Raw genomic sequence first — 10,843 nt, 5'->3', positions numbered from 1 at the left:
CGAAAGTAGGTATTGCATAGAAGAAACACTGGTGTGAACATCACCTGGTGGGAATGGCATGTTTTTTCTTAGTGTCTACTGTCTACTGCAGAACAGATGGCTAACCCATAGGCAAACATCTCCAGGTTTCCACAAGACACCTATAGTATGAAGCTGCTCAGCCCTATGGAAAGATGTTACATGAGAATTACATGTGCCCTATTCCATGCTGCTTCCCAAAACCATCTGCTGGGAGAACACATAAACACCTTTTCCTCCTTGTCTTTTCTATGCCTGAAGAATACACTGCCCATGAAAGACCATGAGGATTAGTTTGGCTGCCTCTCTGGTTACACCCTTCCTGTGTCAAAGTTTGTATTTCATGCACACAAATGCGGGGTGGACCCAGGGTAGGAGAGTTGGCCTAACATGACCATAGTCCAGGAACTCAATGCATGACATACACAAGGCATTTTCTGTCATCTTGGAGACATTTATGCCATTGTTTTTATCATCTCACATGCTGCTTCACTATGGGTGCTTTCTTTTGAGCACCTTCCACCTGGGCTTCCTCTAACTAGAAGCCTTGGTACCACCAGAAGGGAACAGAATTCACTGCTATCACTTTAACAACTTTCAAGTAGAAGGTCTTCAAGAAGTTCTCCTACTGTGTCTCTGCTCAAGTTCTGCTGCAGCTTCCAAGCCTGAAGTGCAGTGAGACAGCAGGGGTGCTACAGAGTCTGAAGAAACGCTCAGGGAAACAGCACTTTCACACACTAGAATTGTGCTTTCATGAACTGGAGATACAGAGAGGTATGCATTTATACAAATCAATATTTCTGTATGTTAGATACTTTTACTCAGTATCAGGTTTTATTTTAAAACATGCTAAAAACTTAAATAATCAGAGTGACATTTGGGGAAAACACACAGACAGCCACCCACCAGCAAAAGCAAAAAAAGTGCATACATACATGAGACAAAGCTCCCCTTGACCAGTTTACAGGACAGTTAGTGCCTTCTCTGACAAACTGACTGATGCAGCCTCACACTTTCCAGGGCTGGGGTTTTTTTTGCCTGGAAAATGGCATTACTTTTCTGATCCTTTCAGGATGTCTGTAATCACCTCCCACATCTGAGAGTCAGCTAGAGACAAAAAACAGCCCTGCTTTTGACTCTTTTCCTGTAGGTGGCTTCATAGAGATGAATACATGAAGCTCATGCAACTATCTCACTTAATGCTGTGCTTAAAATGCCAAAAGTAGTCATTAAAAAAGATTTCAGGATCCATGCTACTAGATCATGAAATGGAAAGAAGCATTCTAGAAAAATAAGTTTAGATGGAAGGCAAAGTAGCTCAGTTTGCAACTACACATTTCATCTCTGAGTTACTCATACACATTTTTATTTCCTTATTACTTTCACTAATATGTCTTACCTTTTTTTTTTTTTTTTTTTGTACAAAAATTGGCTGAAAATTAAAATTTAAGATGTGACAGGTACCACTGTGTGATCCAAAAGGACAGAGATCATGCTCCTGCTCAGCCCTGCGCCCTGCTCTTTTTGAATGCTGGAGAAATCTAGAGAAAGCTAAGCACCTCTGCCCAAAGGGGAATGCAGTGGAGTCATCCTATGAAAATCATCTTGTCTTTTCTTGCAAAAATGGGAACACATCTTAGCAACTTTAGATAGTTTTACACATAGCAGCAATAACACCCGGCATCAGAGCTCCTTCTTCAACATGTAACATCCATCTCCAGTGGGACTCAGATGCTCCTGGTCCCAGTTTTGTTGGAAATGGAGGTAAAACCTGTTATTACGCTTTCAGTCCAAGTGAAATAACCTATATGGCATTATCTGCTTCAGTGGGAAACGAGCCCTCTGAAACTGGGTCTTGTGCTGATAAGGGCAAGGGCCACGCTCTAAGAATAGTAACCTCCTTCTTCACTGCAACACTCAGATTCATCTCTATCTCTCTCACATTCACGCTCCTTCCTGTCATATTGATTTCATAGGAACTCAAAAAAGTGACACATAGGCCACACAAAACACTGTTGCTGCCAGATGTACAGATGCATGCAGGACCTATTAGGAAGATAAAAAGGAGACTAAAACCTCCCAGATATGAAGTGGCTCAACAGCTATTTCAGCCCACAAAGAAAAGATAGGCTGAATGATATAATGAAAATTGTATCTTCTAACTGTTTAACAAATATTCAGACTGGATATTAAGAGACACTTGTTTACCAGAGGAGTACTTTGATGTGGCATGGCTCTGAAAGGCACAAAATATCCATCCTCAATAGCTTCTGAAACTCAGTCCAATAATGTCACAGTAAACCCCATCTCACCTAGATTACACTACTCCTTTGAAAGTGACATTGGTAACCTCTGAAAGTCACTTCTGACTGCTGCTAATAAAAACCACAGTGTTTCATTCAGAGATCTTTCGACTTATTTCAGAGTCGAGCCCTGACTGGAGTTAAATCTGAACCTTCTCCAATGTCTGAGCCTTTCCCTCTTCCTTCACAAAACAGCAAGAACCTTGAGAAAAAGGTAAATGCAGGCTGCTTGCAATGAAGCAGTATATAAACTAGAGAAATATATGTTCAAGTTTTCTAATAGGAATGTTGGTAAAAAATATGCATTGCACCAAACTCTGAACTATACTATTGGATGGACTTGGCAATTTGTTAGTGCTAATCAACTCTTCCTGAAGGTGTGGCAACACATATTGTCTCTGAGTCGCTATGGAAAGTGCCTCTTTGCTGCATCATTTGGTCACCTTTAATCAAACCACCTTTTTCAGCTCAGGGACAGAGCTGTCATCTGCCTGAGGAAATTCCTTCAATGAAGGGTCTAGCATGACAATGTTGCCATCAAATTGCCATCCCCTTCCTTCATATCCAGCAGCATGCCATGTCTGGGACAAACTTTGTGCAGCAGAAAACACAGTCTATGAAGTGTGTTGCCACTAGTCAGCAGTCAGGCTGCAATTTTTCTACTTTGTGCCAGGGAGCAGTAAGTTGCTCGGACAGCACTTTTAGCATTCAATTAGCATGGCATGAAGGCAGCCAGACTCTGCTTTGGGTGAGTAAAGGCATTGGAACTCTGCCTTACAGGAGTAGGAAATTCTCCGTTTGTTCCAATGGGAAGGGATTGCATTCCATTTGAGGAAAAAGCCCCTGATTTGAAAGGAACCACCTTTGTTACAGTAAGGGCATCAAAGTCCTGATAAAGTTAGACAATGCCTTCCCACTGACTTGAGAAAAGTTATGTCTTTATTTGTCAGCACCAGCTGTCTAATTTGAAGATGATGTCCTCTGGAGATCGCACAGTGGTTCCCAAATTAATGTATGATAAATGTGTAAAACCAAAACCAGTAAGAAGTTATAAGTCAGGCAACTAAATTCTAAGCTATATCCATCATCTTAATAATAATAATTATCATAATAAAAAGTATACACCGTAAGGTACAAGAAGCTGCAAAGGCAAACAGCTCCAATTCCTAGGTCTCTCAGTTAGTGGCTTTTCCAAGTCTCCCAGTAAATTGGACGTGAAGGTTGATGAGTTAATGGAAGACTTTGAAGAATTCTCTCTTGAAGTTGAACACGTATAAATTTTGCACATATAGCATGGATTAGTAGAGCAATACATTTTCATAAGAAACATTCTTAGAACAGATCTATGACTTCATGTAGAAAATCCATTTGTTTGGGGGGGGTTTCCCCCTCTTTGGCAAATAAATGGCAAATATGAAACAGATTAAAAAAATGAGTCAAATAAGCAGTTGTGATAATATCTGGACAAGTAACAACGAAGTAGATTGGTCAATGGGATGGATTCCCTCAGTAGGGCCAGGCTTGATGCTCTCTGTGGTCATTCCTTTTGTTCATTTTTATGATGAGACAGAAGAGTTGATGTGATAATGTTTCAGAGGCTTTAGGCATCATATTTTTTGCCAGTCCTGTGAATCTGCTGGAAGAGCGTCATGGAGAAGGCCATGCCAAGAATCTGAAGGAAGACAAACAATAAGGGCTTCAGTACAGAGAGGCTACCAGAATTGCACTCCTGACCTGTGTTCATGGTTCAGCTGTAGTTTTAAAAGTAACTCTACACTAGTCATAGTTCTCAAGCCCCAACACTGATCATTAAACTAAGCTGCATGTTGCTCAGGCACACAGTGACGTCTGGAGATGTATCTGTCAGAGCACAGATGGAGGCAAAAAGCTTCCAGGAGCTTTGTCATGTCATCAATACATCTGAGTCACTCTTCCCTTTTACCCAACAACTTGTGCTTATTCAGATAGCTAACTGTGTCTGAAACCAACAGATTCAGGTATTCTTCCCAAAATGTAGAGCAGTGAAACATGAAACCTGAAAAGCTTAACAGATTATGATGCTACTTCTCTATTTCTTTTCAAAAACATATTAATCTACTCAGTTCAGTGGCCACAATTTGACTAATTCTGGCAATTTCTAGAATTTGATTCCAAAATTAAGAAAACCCAAACAGTTCCCTAGGGGGCAGGGTAACAAATGGCTAAACATAGGAACTCCAAAGTGGTGCTCTGAAGGCAAAATGCAAGCAAGCAAAGTGCCACTGCAGCATGTCTTCTTTGCAGGAATGACTACTGACCTGCTTACTTTTCTGAGTAGATGACCTCAAATGAACTTATAATACAGATCTGACAATTTAAAAGTAATGTTCAAACTCAAAGAGGTTGAGCACCACTTTTCACACAGCAGAACCAAGAATGCTGACAGCAAATCAAAGCCCAGTTGACAAACACCATACCAGTATTACCTGCATTATGAGAATGCACATCCCAATCATACCAAGGACATGTTTATTTTCATCGAACCAGGTCATAACTCTCTCATAACATCCCTGAAATGATGAAAGATGAGAATTGACATCCTAAGATCATGTTTTCTTTCATGTGCATTGCCTCTATTTTCTTCCTTCCCACCCCACCCTAGTCCTTGAGCTGGGCAACACGAGCCTTACCGTTCTCCACACTAACTCAGTAGAGTTCCGACCACAGTCTTGGGAGTTTTCTGTACAACATCGGTCTGGGACAGTGTTTTCTCCTAGTACTGGGTACCAATCAGTAAAATCATTCACACCACAGCATTTCATCTGTGACAAAAGTAAAGGATTCATAAATTACCTTGACAAGCATAATTTCTGGATCATGCACCACCACAAACCTTTACTTTTGCTTAACTACCGTGTGACTTCAAAAGGGCTGCCACAACACTTCTTATTTTTAAAGTGCTTTGTGCTCAGGGATCACTAAAAGCAAATACTTAAAAACATTAAGAAAACTAAACCAAACCAACCAAGCAAAAAACCTCATAAAGAAAATAACAGTCCCATGTCTGAGGTTATGCCAGTCTTCTTCTCACAGAAACATGAACACAAACACCAAAGCATAAGGTAATCTGCCCACAACCTACAACTGCTGATCACTGAAAGCCTAGCTGCCCAAGCTGCAGTTTTACCTGTGCATGTTTTGCTGCTTCTGTTCCAGATCATCTCTGTGCCTGTGACAGACACAGAGAATCTCAGAGACAGGTAAGCATCTTTCACCTTACAGAGTACACTTTGACCCTGGGTTTCAAAATACCCCCTGGATGTTCAGGAGTGCAGAATCAGAAACCAAAGCCTGCATTAACCATTTTTTAGGCTTCAAATGAATGCCACGACTAATAGACTGCAGCAGCTTTTATGACCAAATTGTTATTTTTCATTCTATTGAGAAAATAATTACCTCTGCTTGAATGATATTCCATGCATTTTTCAGTCCAACATTATTTTCTGAATTGTATAGCTTCATTCCTTCCTTCAAATCCTTCTTTGCACTCTCACTAACCTGCATCATGAAAAAAAAAAATAGAAAGAAAGAAAGAAAAAGAAAATCTATGTATTACTGCTTAGAGGACCAAATTGTACAATCTTGCATAAGAAAGTATCTCACACCTTCTCTTACCACAAACTCTCACAAGTCAGTGGGACCTTTCAGTCCCTGCCAAAGCCAAGTCTCTCCCTCAGACTGCAAAATACTGGATGAATTCTCATGAGACAGGAGGCCAAACAGCTTCCACTCTACTAGGAGTCCATCATGCAGCCATCATCTGACCCAAACTAACCGAAGAGTGACAAGCAGAAATCTGCTGAGCTTACCTTGCTGGAGACAGCCCTTGGCAATATCCCACAGTGGCCTCTCCTGCCTACTTTAATTTGCTAATACCATAAAACCAGACTCCTAGCCTCTCAAACTTACCATAGCTATCCCTTGGACAGGTTCAGGCAGGCCAATAAAAAAGTAATGATAATAAAATAGTAATAAATGGCCACCAAAAAATTGAATAGGGGCATTATTATTGTTCTCCTTATGGGGACACACTTGCAGGATTCATGATTTCCAAATGTGCTCTTCTTTCTTCAGAAGAAAAAGTTGGAATGCTTAATGGGAGATCTGAGATGTCCCACATCTCACATATATTTCAATCTGAGCTGGGAGTCCCAGATGCAGGTAGGAATGTACCTTGGCTCTGACATCAGTGAGCTGACAGCAGAGAAATAATTAATCTATGACTCCTAGCATAAATGTAAACTATATTATAAGATCTGTTTCACCCCTCTTTGACATCCCATTCAAAATCAGAAAGTCACCAGAGCTTGCTGAAAGTGACAGTCATAACAACAACATGGGAACAGACACATTTCTGGTAGAAGCTCAGTTTTAAAATTAGTCTGGACAAGCTCATGCTCTGCTCCTTTATTTAGCAGAGGTCTCCAGGTCCCCAAAGATTTTTCCAGTCTTACTTATCTGAGAAGCCAGCCAATTGTGCCTAGCTTTATTTAGGCTCTACTAAATAGCTGATTCCTACATATGGGTTTATGAGAAGCTGCCTCTTGATCCAGTCCACACCTTTGTCAAACTCTCTGGTTCTGCCCAGTTGTAAGAGACAATGATGAAGCCCGGAATAACCTGAGAATATCCCAGGCCTCTCTCCTCAAGTCCTGTTCAAGCTAATCAAGTCTGAAGTAGGACCTTCCACAATCCAGGTCCACAAGATGATCAGTTTCTTGTAGAGACATTAAATAGCTGTGTTGAAGGCTATCTTTGCCCTCCTCATCACTTCTTCCTCCCCCTGCAGAAGCAGCCAAGATCTCAAGGTTAAACCTTCATCAAAATGAAGAGCAAGGCAAACACAGCTCCATGAAACAAAAGCAAACTGAACCTGTTTTTACATTCTAGTACAGATAGTTATCTACATTGCATATCAGCTTACCTTGTCCATATAAACAAAGAACAATATGAGTAGTATCAGCTCCGCCAGAAGAATTATCAGCAAAACGATGAAAAACTAGAACAAAGGAAAAGCAAACAATGTATTCATGCTTGCCAACCAGAAAGCAGACCTGGGGCTGCTAGAAACTCTGAATACTATAGGCCTTGTCCTTTAAACTTTACCTCTACTGCCAAAACCAAGCAAGATAGATTTCAAACTATTCAGGAATATCGATACTTTGTTGCCACTAAAGCTTGTTCACTAGTTCTGACCATCCCTGAGGAAATTCCTGCCTAGTATACTTTGAATGTCAAGTTTTGCTCTGCTACTGGTTTGCAGGTTCCAGCGATGATTTTGTCTTGCTTTTTTTGGCTGCTGTCACAGCATGCAGCTCTGGTAATCCCGTTCCTTTGTATGGACTACGGAACAGATGCCAAATCCATTACCTCAAAGATCAATGTGACATGCCTCAAGAGTAATTCCCTAGCAGGTGGGCCTTAACCATCTCTGAGTGGCTGCTGGAATACCCATTATATTACTCAGCACTTCTATTCCAGCTTTATGGAGCTGAAATCTGTTTCTGCCGTGTGAACTCCAGTAGTTTCTTACTACTTTTCATGCCCACTAATTGGTTTTGTGCACTAATGGGTTGACACACAGGCATGGCATCCCCCACACAGACACTGAAGGTACAGTAAGCTCTCCTGTCAGAAACTTATGACAGCCATAAGAGTATAAAAAGACTTTTGCCAAACCTTGTAAAAATATGAACTCTTTAAAAAAAGAGAAAAAAAAATTAGCTGGTGTTGCATTTTGTGTGGATGAATGACATAGAACTCATTACTATTCTCCGCTTGCTTTCCTAGCTGTACATCATACTAAACTAAGCAGCAGATAGCAAGAAACAGGAGTACGTTTATCCTCCAGTTTAATTCTCTGAGGTGGACTAAGGAATCTTGCCCAAGTTTTCCCCAGCACCATGTAAGGGAGACTTTAGTATGAGAAAAACTCATGTGCTCCTTAATGCCAGAGCACCTGAATTGGACGTTGTCTGCTTTGAAAGGCCTCCTCTCAACTTTCTACCACAATATCTCTCTCTCCTTGGGCTCAGGAGAAGTATGATGAAGCCTCCTGGGTTTATGCAGAAAGAGTGACACATGCTGTGTTTTCTGATAGGTGTTCCTAACCTCTGTGTTTCAGTGCTGAACAAAGATTACCAAGTATCAGATTATTATTTTATTTTTTACTGACAAGGCCTGGCAGAGACTTGACTTCTTAACTTTGGGTCAGATGTTTTCCACCAACCTCTGAAAAAGGCCTTAGATAAGGGGAAAAAGAAAATAGCCATGGGACACTTTGAGTGGCATCCAAAAGCAGCTGTGCTTAATGTTTTCAGCCAATCCTTCTGACAGACATTTCCCAAAGGGCTATACAGGCTGTCCCTACAGTTCATGTTTAACCATTCAGAGATAACTGATAGTAATTTGTTTTGCTATCTACTATATTAGGACACACAGCAACCAGGATGCATTTGCTATTACACCAATGATAGCACTGTAACCAAAACTATGGGATGTCATCCTGCAAGCTTACAGATGACTGAAAGCCAAGGGCAATGTTACATTGATTCACAGGACTATTTTGCACTTTATTTAAATAAAATAATAATGAAGCAACAGTCAGTCACTGGTCTTAGTAAAAAGAAGCATTGATGTCTTACACTCAACAGGAGGCACTTGTTTTCCTTGATAGCACCTAGGCAGCCCAGGAAGCCGGTCACCATGATGACTGTGCCAATGGCAATGACAAGGTTGGCAGCTGAAAGCGATGGAAAGCTAGGAGAAAACGTGGCAAAGTTTCCTTGTGACACTGACAGCCAGATGCCCACACCCAGCAGCCCACAGCCACATAACTGCAAAGAGAGAAACAAAAGAAAGATTTCACCATTAGAAGAAATGGCACCGGTTCCTTCTCTCCAACTTTGAAAGGGACTTCTGAAAGGGAAATATTTGTCAAGCAAATTCACAGATAACTGTCCTGCAGTAATGCTCTCACTTGTTTGATGCTGAAACAAAGTGTTCTTGGCCAGATTTGGTCATGTCACCTATATTTTAAAATCTATTCAAAAGCCACTTGGTGGCAGAATTCTCTTTTTAAAGACTTAGTACATGAAACCAGGGCTACCAGTTGATCTCCCAACAGCACAACCCAAGTAAATTTTTCTTCAGGAAGGTAAAAAACATTACTTGAAAGAATGCTCCACTGTTCTTATTTCTGCAGTCATCTACAATGTCTCAGAATATCCATCCCCATTTCCTCACACGTAGATAGGCAAAGAAGTAATGGAAATAATTACAATAAATACTATCACTTCAATAAATATTTGTCATAAAATACACAGTCAGGTTGGGTTTTGCTATGAATTCTTATAGCTTTACTGTTGTTTTCTACTGTTCAGTCTCAAAAAAAAAAAAAAAAAAGAGATTTCTAGGTTTATTATCTACAAGAAGCTCAACTTCTGCTACTCTCTGTAGGTAAGAGAACCTGAAGGAAATGCAAAGCTGCTAATAAAACATAAAATTAACTTCACTTTGCTTCTTAATCTTAACAAAACCATGTCTGGTTAAAAAAATAAAGTTTCCCAGCTTAAGTCATGGGACAGGTCTTCAGAACAGTGGCCAAGTGTTGCACTATAGGGGTCCTCTTTTAGTGCTTCCCAACTGATCTGAAATCACTTTGCAGTGAAATCAGAAGTAGGAGTTGGTTGCGCTTTCTGTGAGCTACTAAACAGTTCTACCACAGTTTCCTGTCAAATCTGTCCTTTGTCAAGGTCAGAGACCAATACTTCCATTAAAAGGGGGTTCAATTCTGCCTTCTCATGAGCACCAATCTGGCATGATGAAGAGCCACAGACTTAACACTTTGGGCAAATATTCCCCACTCCAGGCCAAGGTAGCCCACAAGGCAGATAGTTCAGGGTACAGCAGGCTCCTTTTGGGTTTGCTGCTTCATGGAACAAAGAAAATAGTATCTTCTTGCATTCATATCACCTTGTCTTTGAATCAGGCTTATGATTTTCATAATCAGATTCATAGTTATTTTCTTTTAGTTCCACTGTGACACTTCTATGCCCTCTGAGCCCCTTTCCTAATTTGCTTGAAGCTTTTGATACCGCTTTGCATCTAGGGAGATTTACAAGTTTGGTGAGAAATTGTGACCAGAAGGCCTTATGCAAGTTGCTCACAGGTATTCCCATGGAAAGCAAAGTAAAGCATATCCCAATATACCAAATCCACATCAGGCAAAACATAAAAATACAGGATTATGTAGACAAAGAGAATAAGCAATGGAGATAAACTATAATGTATTGGTGATTATGTCCAGGCCTCCTTACACCTAAGCATTACCTTAGCAATCTGGAAAAAAACCCCACAACTATCTAAAGCTCACAAGCACGTGTACTGGGTAATAGAAGAAATTGTCAGCACTCTTGCAAGGCTAGGAAGCACCTCTGCTTGCAAAAACTCAACACACAATAATTCTGCAGAATGAGTTAGGG

The 10,843-nt window shown here is 40.6% G+C and overlaps 1 protein-coding gene across 1 annotated transcript in view; it reads right to left on the bottom strand.

Moving 5' to 3' along the window:
* Positions 1–825: 825 nt before the first annotated feature.
* TSPAN9 (tetraspanin 9) overlaps positions 826–10,843 on the bottom strand; it is an 86,185-nt gene continuing 76,167 nt past the window's right edge. Inside the window, 6 exon segments of the mRNA XM_030450620.1 lie at positions 826–3,993; positions 4,787–4,870; positions 4,991–5,122; positions 5,757–5,858; positions 7,285–7,359; positions 9,005–9,196. Coding sequence (XP_030306480.1) covers positions 3,922–3,993; positions 4,787–4,870; positions 4,991–5,122; positions 5,757–5,858; positions 7,285–7,359; positions 9,005–9,196 — 657 coding nt within the window. The 3' untranslated portion in view covers positions 826–3,921.

The sequence above is a fragment of the Calypte anna genome, chromosome 1, assembly GCF_003957555.1.
Source record: "Calypte anna isolate BGI_N300 chromosome 1, bCalAnn1_v1.p, whole genome shotgun sequence".
Taxonomy (NCBI): domain Eukaryota; kingdom Metazoa; phylum Chordata; class Aves; order Apodiformes; family Trochilidae; genus Calypte; species Calypte anna.
The sequence above is the reverse complement of the archived record's forward strand: the minus strand, read 5'-3'. Positions and strand labels throughout refer to the sequence as shown.